This window comes from Vidua macroura, chromosome 28 (assembly GCF_024509145.1).
Source record: "Vidua macroura isolate BioBank_ID:100142 chromosome 28, ASM2450914v1, whole genome shotgun sequence".
NCBI classification, from domain to species: domain Eukaryota; kingdom Metazoa; phylum Chordata; class Aves; order Passeriformes; family Viduidae; genus Vidua; species Vidua macroura.
In genome coordinates this window covers 1,186,407-1,211,501 of record NC_071598.1, presented here as the reverse complement: position 1 = coordinate 1,211,501, position 25,095 = coordinate 1,186,407, and the positions used below count along the sequence as shown (strand labels likewise).

Here is a 25,095-nt window from a genome sequence, read left to right as displayed (position 1 = left end):
TTATTGTAACCACGGCACACGGAGTTTTGGGTATAAAATGTGAACAGTGCCCTGAGGGCAGACAGAATGCCATGGCCGAGCTGCTGGACAGAGCTCAGCAGGGCAGAGAGAGAATGTTCTAGAGAAGGGAAAAGAAACAACCTTGAGAAGCCGACCCTGTGCATTCAGACTCCTCCTTTGGCTGCTCGGGCTGGGAAATGAGGACTTTTACACTCTTGGGGTCACCTCGACCTCCGGACCCCCGAGAGGGAATCATTCCTGCCTTTGTGCGTGCTGCTTGGATTTCCAAAGGAAATGCTGAAGGGAAAAGATGCGCCTGGGTTTACCTAGCCATGTGAGAGGTTTTCATGGGGAGGGAGCCACGCCCAGCCCCACAATCTCCCTGACACCCAAAAAAAAAGCCAGGTCACACAATCCAAGCACAGCCTGCTAGGAGAAATCTGCCCTGGCTTTCGGTGGGGCTGGGATTTCCTCCTCTGTACCTTGCCCTAAATAGCAAATTCAGCGGAATAACTCGGGGTCACCGGGAGTTCTCCAGCTGGGGGATCCTCACGGACTTGGCTGCTGCTCTCCCTCCACTCCAGGGCTGCTGGAGCCTTGCTGGGAGCCTGGGATTTCCCAGCCTCTCCAAAATCTGAAGACATTTTTTGTTCTTTCCTGCAAAACTTGGATGGAATAGAGCCTGCAGGGACGCAGCGCTGCTGCAGATTGACAAGATGGAAATTGGCATCAGTGCTGGGGAGTAAAACACTGGGAGTTGTGATGGTATTTTCCAAAGCACCCTGAGAAGGGGCTGAAAGCACTGCAGCCCTTTGAAGGTGGCTGTGATTTCCCAGCACAGCTCGGGGAGTGTTTGCACACACGATTTAATAGAAATAAAACAATGTTCTCGTTATCCTGGCACCTCCTGGACACGGGAAGGGTTCTGTTTTCCTTCTCAGCACCGCAACTTCCCTTTCATCTGCCTTAATTTCGTTGCTTTGGGTTCCATCACCTCCCTCGTGCCCTCAGCTGTTCCCTCCCGGCTCCCTTCATCCTCACACGTGTCCTGTTATCCTCCCTGGGTGTGCTCGGTGCTCTCTGATCTTCCTGCAGGAATCGTTCCCTTCTCACCCACATTCGTCGCTTTCCTCTGAATTTTCGCCAAAAACAGACAAAGTGCTGAAATAAATCCAGGGCTGCCGGAGATCAATGGGAATTTCCTGGGTTTGACAGCAGCGATGAGGGTTTGGATGGGAGCTGTTCCAAAGGCAAAGCCTCTGCTCCAGGGCCTCTGGAATTTGGGAACTGAGGGACCTTCCTCATCCTGAAGGAATGCCCCGGCCCCTGATGGCAGCTGAGGATGTGGAGAAGTGCTGAAAACGTCTCTCTTCACATCCTGCAGCTTCGGAACCCTCAGTTCCCCACCTGTTTTCTGGTGGTTTTGATGCTGGTTTGTGGCATTTGGCAGCCCTTACACTTCAATTATTTGATTTTTTTTTTTCCTCTCTGTGTGTGTGTCCTTTCAAAGCCCAACCCAGCAGCTCTGCAGGCGCTCCTGGAGTAAAACCGATCCTAAAGAAAACCCGGAGTTAAACCAGTCCTAAATAAAACCTGGAGTAAAACCAATCCTAAAGAAAACCTGGAGTAAAACAGATCCTAAATAAAACCAATCCTAAATAAAACCCGGAGCAAAACCGATCCTAAATAAAACCCAAAGTTGATTTTTCACTCCAGCAATAAAACGAGATGATAGAAAAACCATGAAAAATTGAATTTTCCTCTGGTTGCCTTTCAGGAAATGAGAACAGCGAGGCCCTGCCCGAGTCCATCCCCTCGGCCCCGGGGACCCTGCCCCATTTCCTGGAGGAGCCGGACGATTCCTACATCATCAAGAGCAACCCCATCGTGCTGCGCTGCAGGGCCGTGCCCGCCATGCAGATCTTCTTCAAGTGCAACGGGGAGTGGGTGCACCAGAACGAGCACGTGTCCCGCGAGAGCCTGGACGAGGCCACGGGTGAGCAGGAGCTGCTCCCGGGACCGACCCCGGCGGGAATCCCAGCGCTGACCCCGCCAGGCCGGGGCCTGGGCATCCTCTGATTCCCTCTGGAGCGGGAGCTGGGAATAGGGAAACTCGTTTTGGTGGGATTCCTGCTGGGTTGGACCCTGGGCTTTGCCCAAGCCCCAGTTTTTGTGGAATTCTTGTGGAAATCCTCCAATTTTTCTGGAATTCCTGCTGGGTTGGACCCCGGGATTCCCCCTTAGTCCCAGTTTTTAAGGGTTTCCTACTGGGTTGTACCCTGGGATTTGCCCAAGCCCCAGTTTTTGTGGATTCCTGCTGGGTTGGACCATGGGATTTGCCCACAACCTCACTTTTTATGGGATTCCTGCTGGGTTGGACCCTGGGCTTTGCCCCAGCCCCAGTTTTTGTGGGATTCCTGCTGGGTTGGACCCCAGTGTTTGCCCCAGCCCCATCCAGGACAGGAATTGGGGCGGGAATAACCCGAGCAGGAGAAATCCACAGTGCCCAGCGCGTGTGGAAGAGAGGAGAAGGAGAAGGGAGAGATTTGGAGTGATCAGGAGATTTTATCAGCTCCGAGCAGAGCCTGTAGCTTCTCTCATTTAGCTGATAAGTATTGCAGACCAATTTAATGCTGTGGCTCCACAATCCTGCTTGTTATTGCTTTCTCCCCTCCCAGCATTGCTAGGCAACCCCCAGCCTTGGCAGCAGCACTCTGTGTACAACACCTTCTCCAGCAACACAAGAAATTCCTTTTTTAGAGGCAAAAATGCCATTTAAAAAGAAGTTACACCTCTTAAAGTAGTGCTTGGCATTCTTTTGAAGTGACACATTCTGAAGAAGTTTCGTATTAGAGGGGTTTTTTTTTTTGTAAATGCTAATCTGAATGAATTTTAATTTTTGCAGTTACCTTTTCAGAAATAATTTAATAGGCATAACCTTTACTTCTAAATGCACTGCTGAATCAATATGGGAGAAATGTCGTCCCTAAAAGCTTTCCTTCCATATGGTTACAGAAAATCTCTCCGTGAGTGCTGCAATTATGTTTTCTAAGCTTTGGGTTAATAACAGAACAAACCAAGATAGGTGGGGTTTAAATGACATCGGTAACGTTGAGGTTTGAGACACGGAGCAACAGGTTTGGGATCGTGGAATGGTTTGGGTTGGGAGAAAATTCATCTGGTTCCAGCCCCTGGGCCAGCTCCCCTGACCACAGAAACGCTGCAGGGCTGGGCTTAGCCCAGGGGTGCAGATGCCCCAAAAGTCTGGACCCCAAACCCACTGCAGGGCAGTGTCCAGGTGTTCCCAGAATGGTCCCCAGGGCACAAAGCTGCAGAGAGAGGCAGCCCTGAGGGGAATTCTCTCACCATGGTTCTCCCCATAGCCGGGAATTCGTCTGGAGCTCTTGCTCAGCCTCGGGGGAGCAGCAGCTGTTGGGGTTTTGGCACTCGCGTGCGGTGCCCTCGTTTCTGGAGCCCAGTCTGGGGCACGGCCGAGTCTGTCCCCAGGCACAGCCCGGGTCTGCTCCAGCTGGGAGAAACTGCTCTGGGATTTGGGCCAAAAGCGGGGCTTTTGGTTAAAGGGGATTCTGGGGCCTCGGTGCACTGAAGGGTCTGACCCTCTGCATCCTTCCACCGCTTGTGTGGGATCAAAATCCCGAGAGGTTGTGGAGAAGTGTGAAAAACAGCAAGCAGAGCCCCAGGCTGGAGGAGGCTTGGTGCTGAGTGGAGGGAACGTGTCTGAGCTCCTGTGGCAGCTCCTGGCAGAGGGGCTGAGCTTGGTGCTGAGCGGAGGGAACGTGTCTGAGCTCCTGTGGCAGCCCCTGGCTGCAGTGGCACTCAGTGTCCTGAGGCAGGGACTCCCCACGGGTGGGCTTTGTCACCGTGATGGGCACAGAGCCCGGTTTTCCATGATTTTGGTTTTACAGGAGAGGAATGAAGGCCTCAGAGTAGCCCAGGAGTGTCTGTGAGGAGGAGCAGCAGGACGGGGAGGGTTTTGCAGGACTCTGCTGCTGCCTGGGGATGTCTGGAAGGCTTTGCCTGGAGTGTCCTCGTGGTGGTTTTGCTGCTCTTCCTCTGCTTTTCCTGTTTATTCCCAAGCGTGGCAGAGCAGGGACTTGGTTCTCTCTGTGCTCTGCCTCATCAAGGGAGAGCCGAGCTCGTGGGTGCTGCTGTGATGAAAGTGTGGCAATTAGGGGCTGATTAATTTCCCTCTGCTGCATTTCCTGCGCACTCCAGAACCTGCCCGGCTCTTTCAGGCTGGGGTTCAGCAGAGGCTCAGCCCCGCTCGGCAGAGTTTCCTTGTCTGATAACTGGAAGGATTACAGCAATAACTGCTGTCAGTGTTTTTCTCATTTAAACAAATAAAGCTGACAAATGCCGAAGTTCTCTGCAGCTCCGTTGTGTTTAGTACACGGAGAGCAATTATTCATCTGCTGCCAGGGTCTGTGCAGCTCGAGCATCCAGCAGAGCCCATTAGCATTTCAGTGCCACAGCCAGCACTTGATATTCTGCACGGCTCTACTGTAAAACAAAAGATGATGGTTCTAATTTGCACAATAATTTAAAGGGTTGGGCTGGCGGTGCTTATTGGAGTTATTGGAGTCGCAGGTAGAATGTCGCTGTGCTTTATGAGGTGCCCGCTTTGATCTGCGGGGATTTTTCAGCCGGTGTCACTCCCCATGAAGGATTTTCCTGGTGGTTCCCGAGGTGCAGAGGGGAGGTGGCTGTGTTTGCTGGTGAAATACGGGGGTGATAAATGGAGAATATTCCTCTCCTCCCAATAGGTTTGCTTTCCGTCGTTGCTCCTAAAACAAATGGAAAGAGCTGCACTTCCTCCATAAACAAAGCATAACTTCCCCCAAAGACCCCGCGTTCTCCAGAGGTCCCGTCCAACCCCAACAATTCCGAGATTCTGCAGTTTTGGGTACATTTATTTTGTCTATGGGTGAATTGGGAGACCTTTAAGAGGACCTGAATTCCTACCTGGCCCATTCTCAAAACGCTGAACCACCAGCTTCCCCAAACCGTGTGCTCTTTGTTTGCCACATTAAATACAGGCTGATTTATAGATTCATTAAACGCCGTGTCAATGAAAGGAAGAGCTGGGCTGGAGACTATTCCACCTTAATAAATCTGGAGCTGTAAATGCCTGAATTCACTGACGCCTGCTCAGAAATTTGCAGCACCCAGGAGCCAAGAAATGGCTTCAGCTTCTCCAAAATTCATCATCAAGTGATGACTTTTTTTTTTTTTTGTTTGGTATCAAAATCCTGGCGTTGCGAGCAGGGGCTGTGCTGGGGCAGCTCCCACACCTCTGCCTCCCTTTGCTGCTTCCCAAAACCCCCCGAGCAGCTCAGGAGTGAAGGGAGCAGGAGCTGGGGGTGTGAGTGGGGTCAGCACAGCTCTGGATAATCCAGGGAGGGTTTTCCCCCGGGAAGCTGCTCCTGGTGGGAGTGGGATCCCAAACCCTCAGCCAGGGCAGCCCTGCTCTGTCTCCAGCACTCCAGTCCCCTCTGAGGGAACTCTCTGGAGCTTCTCTTACCTCAGACCTGTACACATCACTCTGCAAAACGTTTTCGTGCCAGAACTCAAGGATTTTTTGGCTGGCAGAGCAGGGATGGTTTTGTTCAGGGGGTGCATTTTCCTGGCAGGGCCTCTGGCAGAGCCTTTGTTCCTCAGGGTTTGTTGTCTCCGTGTCAGGAAATAAAGGGAGGCTTTGTAAACAGTTTTGTTAAAAACGGCATCAAGCCGGGGGGAAACAAAAAGCAGCCAGAAAACCTGCGTTTGTTTGTTGCACGGGGATAAATATTTGAGGGACTGAAGGGGATCTTGAGACAACTTGTGGAGCTGTCAAGGGTTTGTCCCTGTATTTGGGTTTCATTGTAAGCCAGGCTTAATGAAAAGAAGTAAAAATCCCCTTTTCCTCTTGCTGGAAAAGTATCAAATATCCAGTATTTTTGTACAGGATTTAAAGCTTGTCTGAGCTTCCCTCTTGGAGCATCCCCAGTGAACCCCGTCCCTCCTCCTGCCAGAGGAGCACAGTGACTTCCCAGTGCCTTTGAGGAGTGGCTGCCCAGCTGCTAATGATGCCTGAGATTAAGTGGAAGCCAATTTTTATGGAGTTCAGGTTTAGAATTCCTGCTGCTTTATAAACTCCACAGGCATGAAATGCGGTGAGATTGGGTTTGCCTCCATTTCCAGTGGAGGGGAAATAACTGCCTGGGGACTGCGCCGGAGGAGAGGGGAGCAAGAACAAGGCCTGAATGTTTTCTGGTTTCATTTAATGTTTCTCTGACTCTCTCGAATGGTTCCCAGTGCCGGGTTTGGATTGGATTTCCTCTCCCAAGGCTGCCATGCCGAGGTGGCTGGAACATCCCAGGGGTGCCACAGGAAAGGTGTGGGAGGATCCCGGAGTCTGGGATTTACCTGCTGGTGTGAGGGGCCGCAGTGCTCAGCTCCCCCTGTGCTTGAGGGAGGTGTGCAAGGGCACGGAGATGTCCTTTAAAGACATTTTTATTGTGCATGAATTGCAGACTGGCTGAAGGAGGCACCAGGGATGAGGATTCTGAGGGAGGAGTTGCAATGATCACGGTGGGGGCAATTCCTGGAGCTCGGTGCATTACAGCCCGCTCGTCTTACAGAATTTAATTAGCGGCACTGCATTACTGCGCACGTAATTAGGGCTTTGCCCTGATTGAAAAGGGCATTGTTGATTAAAGGACAGGTTTGGGCCCCGCTGCCTGCCCCTGCTGATTCTCTGCTTCTCCCTGCTCAGGGCTGAAGGTGCGGGAGGTTTCCATCAACGTGACGAGGCAGCAGGTGGAGGACTTCCACGGCCCCGAGGATTACTGGTGCCAGTGCGTGGCCTGGAGCCACCTGGGCACCTCCAAGAGCAGGAAGGCGTCTGTGCGCATCGCTTGTGAGTAAATCCTGCTTTTCTGGGGCTTCCAGGGTGGGGTTGGGGTTCAGGATCAGTGGATGTGGCCAGGCACCTCTGTCCCTGCAGGAACATCCCAGGAAGCACAGGTGTCAGCAGAGGGAAAAATAGCTTCCCTCCTTTCTTGGGATGGAGAGCCGAGGGAATCCTGCAGGGCCCTGAGCTGGCCTTGGCAGGGAACGCCGATGGAGCTGCTCTCCATGGAGACTTTTAGGGAAGGTGGGGGATGATCTTCCTCTCTTCATGTCCTTGATGTGCTGTGGGGTCGTCACTCACCACCCACAGACCCTGCTGGAGCTGCAAAAATGGGAAATGTTCCAAATGCCCCACAGCCAGAGGGACAGCAGGGACACGAGCCCAAACACAAAACTGTCCCCAGAAGCTGCAAAAGGCGAAATGTTCCAAATCCTCACAGCCAGGGGGACAGCAGAGATATGACCCCAAACACAAAACTGCCACTGGGAGCTGCAGAAAGGGGAAATGTTCCAAATCCTCACAGCCAGAGGGACAGCGGGGACACGACCCCAAACACAAAACTGCCACTGGGAGCTGCAAAAATGGGAAATGTTCCAAATTCTCACAGCCAGAGGGACAGTGGGGACACGACCCCAGACACAAAACTGCCACTGGGAGCTGCAAAAATGGGAAATGTTCCAAATGCTCACAGCCAGGGGGACAGCGGGGACACGACCCCAGACACAGCTGTCCCCAGGAGCTGCTCCAAGCCTCATCCCATTCCTGGAACCAGACCTGGGATGTTTTCCTGGCAGAACCAGAGCCTGACACCGCCCCTGCCAGCGGAGAATTCAGGGGTTGCTTCCCCCACTCTGGTGAGCCCTTTTCCTTTGAGCCCCCACTCAGATCTTTCCTTTCCCAGGAAAGGGAAGCCTGCAAAAAGCTGGGAGAAACATTCCCTGGGAGAGGAGGGCAGGAGCAAAGGGAGAAACTGAAGGGAGACTTTCCAGAAGTGTTCCAGCAGCTCCAGCAATATAAAAAGGTGTCTTTTACCAGGGTAAACATTTAACAGGATAAAACAAACATTCATCAGTAAAAGGACAGTGTAAGAAAACCTTCATTTCATTAATGGCGGATTTTTTTTTGTTGGCTGATTCAGTCTGAATGTCTAAATACGTGTAAATTCAATTTTTTATTTCACTGCATTAACTGTCATAACACTGAGCCAATAATTCCCCTGCATTGCCGAGCTGAAAGGACCTTTATCTGAATTGAATTTTTATTGACTTTTCTCCGCGCTGTGATTTCCCAGCCCCACAAAATGGCAATTTGAGCCAGGCTCAGTGTGAGCAGGAGCAGGAGGAGCCGTGTGCTGGGGCTTTTCATCCCCTCACTGTGGGAGCAGTTCTTCTTCCCAGTGCCCCGAGACCCCATTAACCCCAGAGAGCTCTGGAGAGGCTCCTCAGCTCGGCCTGCAGGGTTCTGGGGGTGCCTGGAGGCTTTGAGTGGGAGCTGAGCTCCTCTCTGCCCCTTCCCGGGCTGTTTCCGCTCAAAGCCGAGCGGTTTTAAGGGAAAAGCAGCAATTCCAGAGGGCAGAGCTGGAGAGGCACAGCAGGAACAGCCCGGGCTGGGATTTATGGCTCAGGGAACACCCTGGGAGGATTAGGGATGAGGCCCTGCAGGTTCAATCTCTGACAGAACCCAGAACGTTCTCCCAGCGCCTCTGGGATGGGCACAGAGGAACCGGCGGCTTCATTTCATCCCTTTTTTTTTTTTTTTTTTTTTTATTTTGCACTGAAATCCCGATGTTTCTGAATTGTGAGTCAAGTCCACAGTGTTGCAGCACTTTATATTTCTCCAAGGAAGCAGGTGAGTATTTCTTTGTGATAGCGGGGAAGGCAGAGCTAAGGGATCCTGCTCCATTTTTCACCCTAATAAAGGCATTTGTAGGCACGAGCGCAGCCCGGCTGTTAATGAATGCCTTCTTAAAGAGAGCACTGGAAAAGAAATCGGTTGTCTGAGGGGGGGAAAAAATCAACATTAGCAAAGAATCATGGAAAGGAGCACGCAGGCACTGTGAGCATCTTCCTGCAGGCAGCAGCTTGCTCAGATAATTCTGGATGCATTTTGGAAAATGCAGTGCCAGGGCTGCATTTCATCAGCTGTGAGCCAGGCAGGGAATGAAGGCGGTAAATCCCCACCGTGGAGCCACTGGGAAGGCAAGCAGAGCTCCTAGTGGAACATCCTCCAGCAGGAAGGCACATCCCTGAGGGTTTGCTTTGCTTCCACGGCCAGGGAACTCCAGGGATCCCTGGGCGTGTCTGGATCCCAGGATCCCAGCTGGATCCAGGTTCCCTTTGTGTCTGCTCTGTCTGCCCAGACACCCTCAGGTGCTGCAGCAGCTCTGAGACATTTCTAAACCTCCATTATCACCTGGGGTGGAGCAGCTTGTCCCCAGCTCACAGGCTGGACTTGGTGACCTCAAAGCTCTTCTCTGCCCTGGCCCGTTCTGGGATTCCGTTCTGGGATTCTGTGAATTGCTCCCGGCCCCTTTCTCCGTCTCCCTGCAGCTCCCAGGGTGAGATGTGCACAGGTCAGGGTGTCAGACACTGCTCTGAGCAGGGCATGGCCCAGCCAGGCTGGATCCAATTCAATTCCAGCCCACGGAGTTCACCCACAGCGCCCTGGGGATCCCACGCTGCTCCCGCGTGGAACTCCGAATTGTGGGGAGGCTCTGGAGATGGGGTGCAGGGCCGGAGCCTGGGGCTTGGGGATTCTGGCCTTGACTTGTGTCAAACACAGGTGGGGTTGGAGAGGGGAGAAGTGGGAACACAGCTGAAGGTGATGGGATACAGGGATCCGGGCTGGGCTGGAGCTCTGGGAGTGCCGGGATCACTCACCCTGCAGCGCCCTGGAGCTTTGGGGCAGGAATGCCAGTCCTGATGAATTCTTGCACCCAAGGAACGCCAATTCTGATGAAATCTTTCCTCCAACCCTGCAGATCTACGGAAGAACTTCGAGCAAGACCCCCAGGGCAAGGAGGTTCCCATCGAGGGGATGATTGTCCTGCACTGCCGGCCCCCCGAGGGCGTCCCGGCGGCCGAGGTGAGGTTTGGGGTGGGCACAGGGGCACAAGAAAGGGCTTTGGGATGGGGGAAGGATGGGGGAAGCACAGGGCTCAGCTCCGCTGTGCTGCTGGAGGTGTTGGTCCTGGTGCTCTTCTCCCCCAGAACGCTCCAAGTGTCCTTTTTGGATTCGCTGGGTTTACAGAAGTGTGGCTTTTTATCCACATTCTGGACTGTTAGCTGAGGAATCCTGGTTTTCAGACAATTTTCAAGTCCTGCGCTTTCAAACTGAAAGCAGATTGTTGCACATTTTCCCAGCAATTACTTTTCTCCTCGAAAAACAAGACAAAGTAAAAGGCAAACCTAAAAATATTATGATAAATGGTTGCTGGGGAGAGAAAATCTGCTGCAAGTAATAATTTGGTGGGGTTTGGCTTTGCTTTAAACAGGCTTTTTTGCTGATGAGAGCTGGATCTTAACAGGAAAACCACGGGGATGCCTTAAAATGGCAATAACCAGGCTGCTCTTGGAGGGAGAGGTTCGAAGTGGGTCGTGTTTAAAAATCCACCGCAGGGGCTTTAAAACCCAAGGAAACGTTGAATTTTTAATTGCACCCTGCAGTTCTCTCCAGCACCTTCTGGGGAATGGGAGCAGCTGGATCACTCAGGAGTTGGTTTTGCCCCTTATCCCCAGCGTGGCTGGGGTTGGTAATAGCTGAAGGAAGAAAAGGAAAATAAACCCCGGAGAAATGTGTGCTTTTAGTTAATGAGAAGCGATTGGAGCAGATGTCCCTGGAAATAAAGAGGAGAAATGCAGAGACACCATCAGTGAGGCAGAAGTGCTAAAGGAGAGGAAAATGAGGCAGAGATGGGCTCAGTGAGCGGCTGGGTTTGGATCCAGGTTTCTGGTGTGCTTCACTCTGTCAGTCCAATCTCTGCTCCGACCTTCCCCTCAGCTCTGTGGCATTTTCACTCGTTACCAGGAAAATGGATGGTGCATTGCAGGGAATTGCCAGGGTTGCTGAATGTGTGCCCTGGAAAATGGATCTGGTTTGTAGAGAAAATAAACCTCCACAGGTGTGGCTCCCCAACCACCCTCGGTCTGACTGAATTTTTCTGAGAATCTTAGATTTCTTTGAACTGGCAGCTTTACATTCCCCACTTGAACAGGGAGTCTGTCTTCTGTGGAAGGTAGGAATTATGTCCAATGAAAACCTGACATTTTAATTGCTTGCTCCAGATAAAAGGTGGTGGAGTTCCCAACGAACCCTGATTTACTGCTGTTGACAGTAAAATTGTTATTGCTGCTAATAAAGCTGGTAAATCTCACCAGGTCAGATTTGTTTTGGCCAATAAAATGTCCCATAAAGGCTCGGGCTAATTCTGGGCTCATCGAGGTAAAGAGTCTGCTGGAAATAACTCAGTGTCTTTGGAAAGTGGGTTAAACCCGTTAAAGCAGGCCTGGCTCTGGGCTGGGGGGATAAACTCAGCTTTATTTCCACGTTAAAGGCCAGCCTGCCCTGATTAACGCAGGCTGGGGAATAACTGAGCCACAAAGGCTCCCTCAGCGATCGTTCCGTGGGTGCTGAGCTGTGCTGAGGGTTTCAAACCCCGCAGCTGGCAGCGAATCCCTGCTTCTGGTCCAGGGACTGATTTCATTAGAGTTTGGATGCAGCCCTGGATGGAAACATAAGGCTGGAAATAACTGGGGACAAAGGAGCTCGTCTGGTGCTTCGTGAGATGCAAAGCGGGTCCTGACTGGGGCATGGTCGGTGTTTGTTCAGCCCAAAGAGAACTGGAAACGAGGGGGAAGGAGGCTCCAGCCCATCCCTGCTCCGCCAGAGCCCCTCCCTTGGGGAGGGTTTGGTTATTCCAGGTCCAGAACTTCAGGAATGCTGTCAGAGTTTGGTTATTGCAGGTGCAGAATTGCAGGAACGCTGTTGGAGTTTGGTTATTTCAGGTGTAGAGCTTCAGGAATGCTGTCAGAGTTTGGTTATTGCAGGTGCAGAACTTTGGGAACGTTGTCAGAGTTTGGTTATTGCAGGTGTAGAACTGCAGGAATGCTGTCAGAGTTTGGTTATTGCAGGTGTAGAACTGCAGGAATGCTGTCAGAGTTTGGTTATTGCAGGTGTAGAACTGCAGGAACACTGTCAGAGTTTGGTTATTCCAGGTGTAGAACTGCAGGAATGCTGTCAGAGTTTGGTTATTCCAGGTGTAGAACTGCAGGAATGCTGTCAGAGTTTGGTTATTCCAGGTGTAGAACTCCAGGAACGCTGTCAGAGTTTGGTTATTGTGGGTGCAGAATTGCAGGAATGCTGTCAGAGTTTGGTTCTTTGGGGCCAGTGGTGCCTCTCTGTGCTAACCCCATTATTTAGTTATTTATCTGTGGGGTGGGACAGCACAGGAATCCCAGTCAGAGCTCCCGGGAGGGTCTTTAGGCAGAATTCCTGCAAATGAAGTTTTGTGGGGAGCAGTGTCTGTTCCTGCCATCTGTTCCAGAAGGAGAGAGCAGCAATGGGAATACCCAGATTAAGTTTGCTTTTGCACGTGTTCATTTCTGCCCAAAACAAGCATAAAAGCAGTTAGGGGAATATGGATTAAAGGGCTGGATCCACAGTTTGAGCGTGTCTGAAGTGAAAATGGCTCAAAACCCAGCTTGTGTGAATGAATTTCCCAGCACTGGGGAAATTCTGGGGCTGCCTGCTCACACAGCTCAGCGTGGAACATGGTCCTTAAGCTGAGCAACACAGCAGTGAGAGCAAAATCCGGGGATTACAGACAGGGAGCAGCAAAATTCCAGTTCAGCTCTGCCAGGGCTGCCTCAGGGTGAAGCTGCCGTGCCCTGGCTCCCCCAGCAGCACATCCCAGCTGCTCCTGCTGGCCACACCTGCAGCCAGGCTGACCAAGGAGCAGCTCCCTGAGCCTGCAGCCCCTTCCCGAGGATCTGGCACTCCCATGGAGCCAAAGTCCCCCTCTGGAGCCTGGAACTCCGTGGGTGTGCCCGGCTTTGGGATGACCAAATCCTCCTGTGGCAGCAGCAGTGGAGAGAACAGAGTGACTGAGGTTTAACCTCTTGTTTTAGCCCTTCAGATAATCTGGGAATGCTGAAACCAGGCACAGGCACTGATAACCCCAGGTACCACATCCTGGAGCACCTGGCTCTGCTCCTGAAGCTGCTGCTTTTCCTGGGCAGGTCCAGCTCAGCTGCCCTCAGCCTCTCTGCAGCCCCCCGGGTTTATTTCTGCCCACCCTGGATTTATTTCTGCCCACCCTGGATTTATTTCTGCCCCTAAAGCCCCTCTGGGTTTATTTCTGCCCACCCTGGATTTATTTCTGCCCACCCTGGGTTTAATTCTGCCCCTACAGCCCCCCTGGATTTATTTCTGCCCACCCTGGATTTAATTCTTCCCCTACAGCCCCTCTGGATTTATTTCTGCCCTCTTTGGGTTTATTTCTGCCCCTGCAGCCCCTCTGGGTTTATTTCTGCCCTCTCTGGGAGCAGGTTTCCCATCTCCAGAGTTCTCTACAAAGCAGGGAATGAGACCTTTTTACACAGCTCTGCTTTGGGAGGGTGCTGGGCTTTGGGGCACCCTGGGTGCATCAGCACAGCAGTAAGAGAGGAAGAAAACCCAAATCCCAGTGCTGGGCAGGTTGGAAAAGGCTTTTAAATCCTCTTCTCATGCATTTACATAGCAAGCAGAGAGAGCTGGTGAGCAGCTGTGCTTGCAGGCATCGGCACCCAACCCAAATAAATTCCGTTTTTATGAGTTAAGGATCGAAATGAAAAAGAAAATTCAGCATTTAAATAGAGCAGCTGAAAATCCCCCGCTGAGGCAAATGTTGATTCAGCTCTGGAGAGTCTCTGCTGGCACGGGCTGGGCTCGGTGGGACCAGAGCCCTTTATTCACCATTGATGGGAGCTGGCCTGGGCAGGAGTCAGCTCTGGGCTCCTCAGCAGCCTCTGCAGGGAGATACTGAGGAATTGTGTGCAGGAATTGTGTCCCAGTCCCTCAGCAGCTCTTCCACAGGGAGATATTGAGGAATTGTGTGCAGGAATTGTGTCCCAATCCCTCAGGAACCCCTCCACAGGGAGATACTGAGGAATTGTGTGCAGGAATTGTGTCCCAATCCCTCAGGAACCCCCATGGGGAGATATTGAGGAATGGTGTGCAGGAATTGTGTCCCAGTCCCTCAGCAGCCCCTCTGCAGGGAGATACTGAGGAATTGTGTGCAGGAATTGTGTCCCAGTCCCTCAGCAACCTCTGCAGGGAGATACAGAGGAATTGTGTGCAGGAATTGTGTCCCAGTCCTTCAGGAACCCCTCCACAGGGAGATATTGAGGAATTGTGTGCAGGAATTGTGTCCCAGTCCTTCAGGAACCCCCATGGGGAGATATTGAGGAATTGTGTGCAGGAATTGTGTCCCAATCCCTCAGGAACCCCTCCACAGGGAGATATTGAGGAATTGTGTCCCAATCCCTCAGGAACCCCTCTGCAGGGTGATATTGAGGAATTGTGTGCAGGAATCGTGTCCCAGTCCCTCAGGAACCCCTCTGCAGGGAGATAGTGAGGAATTGTGTGCAGGAATTGTGTCCAATTCCCTCAGCAGCCTCTGCAGGGAGATACAGAGGAACTGTGTGTGTCCCTGAGGGTCCTTCTGGAGCACACCCCAGGCCAAAGACACAATTCCTGCACACAATTCCTCAATATCTCCCTGAGATATAATTATTCTTATCCCAAATATCTCCCTGAGGGTCCCTCTGGAGCACAGCCCCATCAGCTTTACCAAGGGGCAATTGTGCAGCCCGGCCTGGGGTCAGGCACCCTCAGAACCTCTGGCCATGGGTTGGGTTTGCTTCCTTTGAATTGCTCATGCAATTCTGACTTTTTTACAGGCTCTGCTGCATTCTGCACAGTACAGTACAGGAAAAGAGCTTTTGTTCCTTCTCTTTCTTTCTCTTGTGCTCCTCAAGCAAATTTCACGACACATTCTTTCCTTATCTTCCTAGCTGACCTTTCAGTGTTTCTTTAAACAGTTTTTCTCCAGTCTGTGCCCTGTTCAGTTTCTTGAAACTCTTCGTTTTTTGGGGCGGGGGAGAAGGCACAAAGCAAAAAGACTGGAGCAGCATTTGACACTGCTGGCGCATGAGACGAGTTTGGGATGCTCCCACGTTGTGTAAGGTCCTGTAACCCTCCCCTTGCAGGGTCACAGGGACCCTGGTGGGAGTTCTCACCCCTGAGGCAGCCAGGTGAGCTCACCCAGCTGCTTCCCAGAGCTCTCAGCTTTAAATCATCCCCCAGGTGCAGTGGGGAACGGGGCTGTGAGCTCCTAAACGGCTGCAGAGCCCTCACCCCTGAGAAAGCCCTGCTGTGTGTGATGTTCTGTGTCCCTGACAAAGCTGCCCGTTCCCATTTCCCACGCCCAGAGCAGCTCTGGAGGGATTTCACAGCTGGCAGGTGACCCCTCCATCACCCCTCAGTGCTCCCTGAGCTCTGCCAGAGGGGATTCCTCTCCCTGGGCTGAGCTGGAGTCGGTGACAGGAGCAACGAGGAGCGGGGACAGCTCCGTTCTGTCACCCTGAGCAGCTCAGGAGGCAGCAGGGTGACTGACAGGTCCTGCAGCAGTCGGCAAACACAATGAATTCCACCCTCCTGGCTGCTGCTAATTCCTCCCAGCGCCTGCTTCCCCCAGCCCCGGGGCTGCTGTCAAAGCAGGGCTGAGCTGTAACCTGGAAAATCCTTGGTCAACACCCATTTAATGAAGTTTGGGATAATCTCTGGGCTGTGTGTTTGGCCTTATTGGTGCCTCAGAGTGTAAAATATTAATTCTGTCAGGTACAGCAGCAAAAAAAAAAAAAAGAAGTGTTTAGGTGGCTGGTAATCCTTGAGGCAGGTGTGGTGGGGTGCTGGGGAGTGTCACTGCTGCCTCTCCATCGGTGACAAATGGGCTTGGGATTTCTCAGGTGTCAGGGCTTGTTCCTGTTTCATTCAGTGGGCTTGAAAATTGGGTTTTTTGATGTTCCCTTGACTGGACAGGGAGCTGCCATTCCCTGCACTGGAGTGAAGCTCCAGGAGTGCTTTGTCAGGCCTGGGTGTGATGTGGGAATGGGACATCTGAAACGTGCAGGTGTGATGTGGAAATGGGACATGTGAAATGTGCAGGTGTGATGTGGGAATGGGGCATCTGAAATCTGCAGGTGTGATGTGGGAATGGGACATCTGAAATGTGCAGGTGTGATGTGGGAATGGGACATCTGAAATGTGCAGGTGTGATGTGGGAATGGGACATCTGAAACGTGCAGGTGTGATGTGGGAATGGGACATCTGAAATGTGCAGGTGTGGGGCTGAGGGTGCTGTGAAATGGGGCTAAAGCTGCCCCGGGGGGTTCATAAATTCTGTCACCACTGCTCTGTCCTGTCCCTCAGAAACGTCCCTGCCGTGGTATTAAAGTGCCAAATAACCCTTGATATTAGAGATAAATGCTTATAAACCTCAGGATTTCAAATTAATAATAATTAATTAATAATCCGAACGATGCTGAGGGCCTTTGGACCCGCAGGGAGGAGCTGGGGGAGGCAATTCCCACCTGGAGACCTTGGGATGGAGAGGGGAGCAGCAGCCAAGCCCATTGTGAGGCGCGAGGTGCAAACCTGAGCCTTAAAATTCACCCCGAATCCCTTTCTTATGAATGAAACACTCGGAGCAAAGCTGGTATTTGAGCATCAGCAGGAGCTCGTGGCTCTCCCTGCACCTCCTGTCTGCTCCGCTCGTGGTGGCGTTCTCACGAGCTTCAGGTTCTTTTTGTTTGCCTTGTTTTTGTTTTGGGTTTGGGTTTCTTTTGTAATAAAAGGGCAGCTGTTGCGCTAAACGATCGCTGATAGTTTTCTGTTACTGAACTGTTACTGTTGAGTGCTCTGCAGAGGTTTGTGAAATACTCTAAAATATCTTTATCGCATAATATATGCATATATTTAAGATTTAAATGTGTTGTATCCAGTGCTGCTTTTTCAAACGTTTAACACAGATTCTGACATTTTAATGGAGTGCTGTAGATGTTCCCAGGAATATCTGCCTGAGTTCCAGGGGTTTATTTACCGCCAGGGCTTTTAATGGAAATGTAAAATCATTTCTCTTCTGGGCAGCACGCATTCCACTGCGAGCACATCAGCACAACACGAAACCCACATAAAATTCAAAAGCTGCGAGGGCTCCAGAAGCAGCGAGAGCCTGCTTTCCATAGGTTTGTGTATTTATGGGGCTGGCACGCGCTCACTGAAACGGGCAGGATAACGGGGCTGCAGTAAAACACCCCAGCAAAGCAGGCTGAGAGTTACAGCCCGCCATGAATCCTGCTGCAGCCACAGAGAGGGGTGGGATTGCTCAGTGCAAACAGCCTGCATTTGTCCAGGTGCTCATGGATCTGCAATGGCAATATTTGCTTTGCTTTTAAGGGATATCTGTTACAGGTACAATAAAAGTGTTTCATTTCTCACCGGAGACGTTTCACTCTCAGGACCCAGCCTGGGTATGTGCAATGTCTCATTTGTGACTGATCTGATATTTAGATTGGGCTTTTAAGAGCAAATTCATAATTTTTTAGCTGCTTTTAAGAGCAAATTCATAACTTTTATAGTTTCCCATTCAGCAAAGATTGAGAGCTGTCACGGCTCGTACAGGACAGACACACTGGTCTGGACTGATTTTATAACACGGGTGTCTAATAATGTGTCAGCCTCTTTATTCTATAAAAGTTGGCCTCAGTTAGACTGGTTTTGTTGGAGGTGTTTGTTGTGGACAGCACAAGACCAGTTCCATTTCCAAATTCCATTTATTTTATGTGCTGTTACACCTTCAGCCACACTCTGCCCTTCCTCGCGCGTTGCTCCGGGTGTTCCCGTTGTGCGATTTCTCCTGGCAGCAAGGGAATTTGGGAATTTGAGCTCCAGGAGTGGTCAGGACTCCCCGGGGCTGAGGGCAGAGCTGCTCCTCCAGAGCCCTTCCCCTCCCACGCCTGGGTTTGCTCCGCTGCCGCCCCAGCGCCCTGCTGGGCACTCTGGACTCTTCCCTGTCCTCCTGGATGTGTTAAATCTGCCACCCCGTTTGTCACCTCTGTCCCTGCACCAGTCGCCCAGCTGATCTTTTTAATAAAGAGCTGAACAGTAATAAAGGCATTAGCCCTGTTCATTTCAATTTGGGGGCTCGTCCGGGATCGGTACGTAGCTAGAGTTAGTAGTTTTCTTTTAGTGTTGCCATGGGAACTAGGAAAGTCCTGCCCGCGTCTCTGGGGAACACCTGGAAACTGTTCATAACACGTGGCACTTCCAGCCCTGCTCCCACCCCCTCAGCAGCATCTCCAGGTGCCTCTCCCGCTGATTTTGTCCATTCTGCAGCCCCTGGGGGCTCTTCAGCCCCTGCACATCTCCCCTTTATTGGACACAGCCCTTGGGTGAGGGGCTGAGCTGCCTCTCAGGCGGGCAGGGGAGCTGTGCGCGGGGTTTTCTTCCAGCAGGAAAAAAAAAAATGTTTGTTTTCCTTCTGAGATTTGTGAATAAATCAATACAGCCAGGAGGTAGCGAGGTCATGAAATAGAAATGCTGGAGCAAAGCACTTCTGAATTAGATTGCTAAACTGAAAAGAAAAAAGAAGGGAGATAACTTTGTAGTTCCCCTGAATAGATAATTCCTTTTTATACAGACATGTGCTCTGGGGCTTCTCCGGGTTTGATGTGCTGCTTTGCAGCCGTGTCTGTTTTCTCTGGCCCTGTTGCCAGAAATGGTTTTAATTTTGAATGCTTGAACATGAAAGGAGAAGTTGTGAGACTTTATCGTTGTGTTTGTAATCACGGGGATGATTGTGTGAGCGAGGCCCGCAGGGATTTGGGAAGTTCACAGTGATGGAGGTGGGGACTGGAGCAGCTGGAGGCCCCACCAGCGGTGACACTGAAATGCTTTAATGGCTGGGGGAATGTTCTGCCTCTGGGCGCAGAGATCAACGCCTCTTTTAGTTGTAAACAGCATTAAAAAGGAAAGCGGGAAGTCGGGAATCTGGTGCCTGTTGCACTTAGTGACGGCAAGTGTCACACATTTGTTAACTAACGATTGTATTTCTGTAGAGTTTGGGTTAAATGCAGTTTCCAGTGTGGACATAAAGATGTTTCTTTAAGGAATCTAAAGGTTCCTCCCAACCCAGGCCGCTCTGTGACTCCTGTGAGATCTCACAGTTGCGTTCTTGACTTTATCCCATCTGAAGGCTGCTAACAAAAAGGAACATTGTCAGGCATTGCCGATCCCCTGGAACGCGAGGGAACGGCGCAATTACAGCCTTGGAAGGCTTTGGTTTCAATTACCGAAAGCTTCCTGTGATGATTTCCTTATCTCCAAGCGTTTCCTATATAATGTGATCCTGCCTATCAGGACAGGCAAAACCTGCAAACATCATCGCCAGGAGCCTTATCTAAAGAGCAGGTTTTCAGTGTCGGCAGCACTTTAATTACCGTCCAGATTTCGTGCGCTGAGGACCAGTTTCAAAGGAGATCCGTGGATTTCTCTGTATCCTTCGATTCGGAGCTATTTAGCAAAACAAAGGTTGAGGCTCAGCTGCTCACCTGCGCTGCTGAGCTCTGTGGGGACAGGGATTTGAGCTGCAGCAGGATCGTTCATCTCTGCTCACCATCCAGCACCTGAAGCCAGGCCATGTGTGTGCTCTGTCCCGCTGGGAATCTCCCATCCCTAATGACCTTTGGGGTTATTAATGCTGATTTGTTTGTGCATGGAGATTAAAAAAAAAAAAAAAAACAGTGCTCCAGTTAATGGTAGACACTCCAAAAATAGGAATAGAGATGAACTTATTTGGGATCTGATGGTGTCTTCACCAGAAGCAGACAAGGTAACATTAGCAGTGGTGTTTTTATCCCAGGGATCCAAAATAGCCTGCCTGAGTCAGCTGCTTGCCCACCTCTACCACTATAAATTGATGCACACGTCCAGGCTGCCACCTCTCCCTTTATCCCCACCCCAAACCATATTTTAATTGCGTTTTGACTCACCCCCTCCCATGCTGGCCTGCGTTCCCTCCTCTGGGTCTTTGGCTGGGATTTCAGGGGGAGCAGAGCTCAGAGGAGGAGCTGTGGCCACACATGAGGATTTCTCCCCTTTGCTGGTGGAGGTTTGCGCAGCAAACCCTCCCCGCCTGCTGTCAGGAAAATTAATCCACAAGCATCAGAGGTTTATGTCCAAAAAGGAGACAGAGGAGTCCTTTTACATTATTTGAATAAAGGGAGAGGCCATGGGGCATTCCTCTGGGGTGTCCCCAATTTTTGGAGGACGCAGCCTCCTCTTTTATCCTAATTTTCCTTCTCTCTTTCTCCATTGGCTGAGGTACTTGAGAGGTACAGACTTCCCAAAGCACCTGATACCAGAGATTCCCCTCTAATGTACGACCCTCCCTTTTAATTTTCAATTCTTACGGAATTTAGGGTTTCCCCCCCGTTGTTTCTTTCATCTTTCAATGTCTTAATTTCATTTATCAGCAAACCTAAAGCTTGTTTGCAAAAGCAAATATCTTCTTCCATTCACCAATCAGTCGAATCCTCCCCATTGTTTCTTTTATCTCTCAGTGTTGCTTTTATCTACCAGCAAACCCAGAGCTTGTTTGTAGAGACAAACCCACCATTCCTCTCGCTGCCCTGCAGTGGGAATAACCACAGAGAAACGGGCATGAGCAGCTCTGGAGGTCTCAGCTGGTCCCTCTGGCCGGCACCGAGTGCATCCCCCCAGAGCAGAGCCTCCTCCAGCTGATTTGTGGGTCAGTCAGCGTGTCAGATTCCTGTAATGAGATTATATATTCAACCTAATGAAGGAAAAATATGCTTGCCAGCCTGGTGTGACAGTGCTGCGATTAAGCGATTCAGGAACAGAGTTGCCTCAGCGGATTAATTTCAGAAGAATGCAGCAGGTACAGCTGACCTGCTCCGGGTGTTTGTGAGAGGTTCTGGCGCAGGATTAATGGCTTGTGATGGTGTTGATAAAACAATAATAAAGGCAGGGAGGAGTGTGTGCAGCCCTTGGGTTTGTGTTAAACCCCCCCTCACCAGAGATTGGTGCTGGTGGAGGCTTCCCCTCCTGGCTGGAGTCTCAGGGTGGAAAGGAAGATGAAAGTGTGACAAGGGGGGACCTGCCCTGCCCATGCCCAGCCTAATTCCAGCTGGAACAGCGAGGAACATTCCTCCAGCCTGAATTTTTAGGAGCAGGGGTTCCATGTTGGAGGAAGGTGAGGAGGTTTTTGCTGCTTTTCCACCTGAGAGAGAGAGAGAGGAAAACGTCACCATGGAGTGGAACAAGAGCCCTTTGTGCTGTCCTGAGTCACCTTCCCCATCTCAAACCCTGGAGCTTTTGCATGGTGTCAGGAAGCCACGGGTTGTCCCCTGAGGAGCAGCTGGCACCCTCACTGAGTTATCTGGGGTGTGGATGTGGCTGGGACTGGCCATGGGGGAGGCACAGGCCGTGTTTAAAGGGCAGCAGAGGACAATCCCAAAGCAGGGACAGGAATCCCTTCGTCTGCTGACCTCCCGAATTATCACCGTGCCCACAAGGGGCTGGGAGCTGCCTCGGGTGTTAAATCTGGTTGGAATCTCAAACCAGGTCACCAAGAAGAGCCAAAAACTCAGTCCCAGGTCTTGGGATGTTTGAATGTCCATCAGAGCGACTGGTGAGCAACTCTTAGTGGATAAGTTGGAGTTGGGATAAGCTTTGTTTTTCAGGCAGAAGAGTTCTCTAACTCCCATAATCTGCTCAGGCTCTGGGGTGCTGAGCTGATTTTACTCTGATAATGCCATAAGCTGGTCTGTGAGAATTGCTTTCTGTAACTGGGACAAATGTATGATGATGCTAATTGGGCTGCTGCCACCCAGGGAGGGGCCCAGTTAATCCCTGCGTGCCCCGGAGCTGCAGGTCCTGATGTGATCAGCCCTCCTTGGAAACTGGGGAGGGGGGTTAATTCTGAGCAGATTGCATTTCAGAGGGAAAAAAAAAAAAAAAGCAGATCTTTTTCTACAAACCTGCAGCATTTAATAGCAGGTTTAAAGTCTGGTTCCAGATCATCAGACTAATTCTTAAAAGGAAAAGGATTTAATTCTGGTACAAGCAACTGTGTGACCTCCACTTTGAGGGAAGTGAAACTCAGAGGAGTTTGGAGTTTGCTCTTCAGACACTGCAGTCCAGACCCCATCGCTCATCCCAGTGGGGAGATGTTTTGGGTTCTTGGCTGCTTTTATTTTCCCTGGTTGCTTTGTGAGTGTTTGTGCGGGGGCTGAAGTTTCCCAAAGGTTACATCCCTGCCAGTGACAAACATCTTTTGTCATCACGACTCCTTTAAATGTATTTTTATCCCATAAATCCGTCCCTTGGTTCCCCATCTTTGAAAGCCTCCATCTGCTGAGGCAGAGCAGGGGATGGCCTTGGATAAACCTGGTTTTCTCAGGGAAGGGGGGCTGGAATGAGGGGAGCACTGGCAGTGCCATCCTCCCTGACAAATCAGCGTTTGATCTCACGTCTCAACACTTTGGTGTTTATGTTCCGTCTGCTTAATGTTCTCCCTTCGCTGGGATCATCATTCTTTGAAATGCTCTGCTTTAATGTAAATGTTGTAATGTTTTCTGCTCATCAAACCCCACTTTCCCAGGCTCAGCACACACAGGATCAGCGTGTGCTCCCTCCAAGGGCGAGGCTGACGGGAACGGGGCCCTTGAACCCCTCTCACCACCCCAGAAATCCCCTGGCCTGAGGAGAGCCAACATTTATAAACACACTTGTGAAATAATGAACTCTGGGAACGCTGGCCGTGTTTGTCATTTCTCTGCCCATTTCACTGCACATAAAGTGTGCTCACCATCGAACTCCTGTCACTTGATTTATGCCCATGCGGCTGCTCCATAATTTAAATTGAATTCCTAATTTCTTTGCTGAAACCCCCTCGGATAATTACTGTTAAGGTTAACTGCAGAAGGGGAACTGAATAGCCAGTGGATTAGTTGGTTGCTCTAGAGTGTTGGTTGTGCTAGACCACAGGAAAAGGGAATAAAATCCAGGGGATTTTGTCCAGGGAAGTGTTTGGCATGGCTGGAACCACACTCCCAGGGATTTTGTCCAGGGAGAGGTTTGGCATGGCTGGAAAAGGTTTGGCATGGCTGGAACACACTCCCAGGGATTTTGTCCAGGGAGAGGTTTGGCATGGCTGGAGAAGGTTTGGCATGGCTGGAACACACTCCCAGGGATATTGTCCAAGGAAAGGTTTGGCGTGGCTGGAACTCCCAGGGATTTTGTCCAGGGAGAGGTTTGGCATGGCTGGAGAAGGTTTGGCATGGCTGGAGAAGGTTTGGCATGGCTGGAACACACTCCCAGGGATTTTGTCCAGGGAGAGGTTTGGCATGGCTGGAGAAGGTTTGGCATGGCTGGAACACACTCCCAGGGATATTGTCCAAGGAAAGGTTTGGCATGGCTGGAACTCCCAGGGATTTTGTCCAAGGAAAGGTTTGGCATGGCTGGAACACACTCCCAGGGATATTGTCCAAGCAAAGGTTTGGCATGGCTGGAACTCCCAGGGATTTTGCCCAGGGAGAGGTCTGGCATGGCTGGATTTAGCACGGCTGTTTGGTCCCTGCTCCCGAGCTGTGCCCAGGCTCCTGCAGGCACAGTGGCTGGGAGGGAGGGCTGGGTACGGGAGGACAGAGAGATGGCAAAGGGATCACAGAGCTCGAATCTTTCCCCCGTTTTCAGTGTGAAACTGACGGTGCTGAACCTCACCCTCAGGTAACTCACCTTTGCACAGATGTGTCAAATCATGATTTCATTCCATAGCCACCGTGCGGGATGAGGTGCCCCAGGCCTGGAGCCTTTTCCAGGTGAGTCTGCAGCCCTTGGCCGGGATGTGCAGGGCTGGATCCGTCCCAGCAAAGCCGGGCGTGCTGCTGCGGAGGGGAATCTGCTGCCTGGCACCAAACGTAATTGGCTTTGATGGTCAGCGTTTGCAGATTTGTTTAGGAACTGGAAAATGTACAAATTGCAGCCCATCTGCGCAGAGCTGAGTGCTAATGAATGCCTGCAGCTACCACAGCCATAAGCTCATTACCGCAAAGTTCCAAGTCCTTCCACAAGTTGCTAAACAAGGTTATTCATCTGAGCGGAGTGGAGAAGGGAGTTTGACTGCAGGGCACAGCCAGAGCTCCTCCAGATCTAGAAAAGCTGTTAAAACAACCCCCTGCTCTTTGGTCTTTTAATAGAATCCGTTGATTTTATTTCTATTTTTAATTTTGCTCTCCTGTGACAGCAGCTTGCCATGCCTTAACTATTTTCTGTTAATGTTTCGAGTGGAAAGGCGCCTCGCGGGCGATTCCTGGGCGTGCTCGGAGACGTTGGGTGGTGAACTGGAGAAGATGGATTGGAACACATCGTGCACGGCGTTTCAGGGGGTTTATGGACCGTGGCAGCAAACACTAATGGCCTCTGTTCTCAGGGTGTTTGTGTCAGCTGGGGATCTGTTATGATGACTCGGCTCTTCCTCGGTGTGCCATGTCAGGCAGTTCCATCTTCCTGTTTCTTCACAAAAAAAAAAAAAAAAAAAGTGGAATTGATAATACTTATTATCTGTTTTATAGAACTGGTAGTTGTCCAAGCGTTTGAACATCCAATGCATGGTGCAGCAGGAGCAATATGTAAAAATATTGTTGGGAGAATTTCCTATTCTCTCTCTCTCTCTCTGAGATTTTATTCCATGTTCCTTGAGGAAAAATCAGCTTTTGTAAGTTACCAGCTAAAGGAAGCGTTTCCCCATCCAGTTAACGAGGTCATGAGGTGCCTTTGGCCCGCTCCACGTTCTCCTGTGCTCCTCCCTGCCAGGTGGAGTGGCTGAAGAACGAGGAGCCCATTGATTCCAACCTGGACGAGAACATCGACACCAGGGCCGACCACAACCTCATCATCCGCCAGGCGCGCCTCTCCGACTCGGGCAACTACACCTGCATGGCTGCCAACATCGTGGCCAAGAGGAGGAGCCTGTCAGCCACCGTGGTGGTCTATGGTCAGTGACAGGGCTGGGGGGCAGAGGTGGCTGTGCCTGCCGTGCCCTGCTTGGGTTCGTGCTGCTA

General features: G+C 51.1%; 1 protein-coding gene across 1 annotated transcript in view; it reads left to right on the top strand.

Moving 5' to 3' along the window:
- Window positions 1-25,095, top strand: part of UNC5D (unc-5 netrin receptor D) — a 90,606-nt gene that overhangs the window by 35,304 nt on the left and 30,207 nt on the right. The window contains exons 2-5 of the mRNA XM_054000473.1: window positions 1,778-1,996; window positions 6,776-6,919; window positions 9,894-9,997; window positions 24,848-25,028. Coding sequence (XP_053856448.1) covers window positions 1,778-1,996; window positions 6,776-6,919; window positions 9,894-9,997; window positions 24,848-25,028 — 648 coding nt within the window. The remainder of the gene's footprint in view (window positions 1-1,777; window positions 1,997-6,775; window positions 6,920-9,893; window positions 9,998-24,847; window positions 25,029-25,095) is intronic.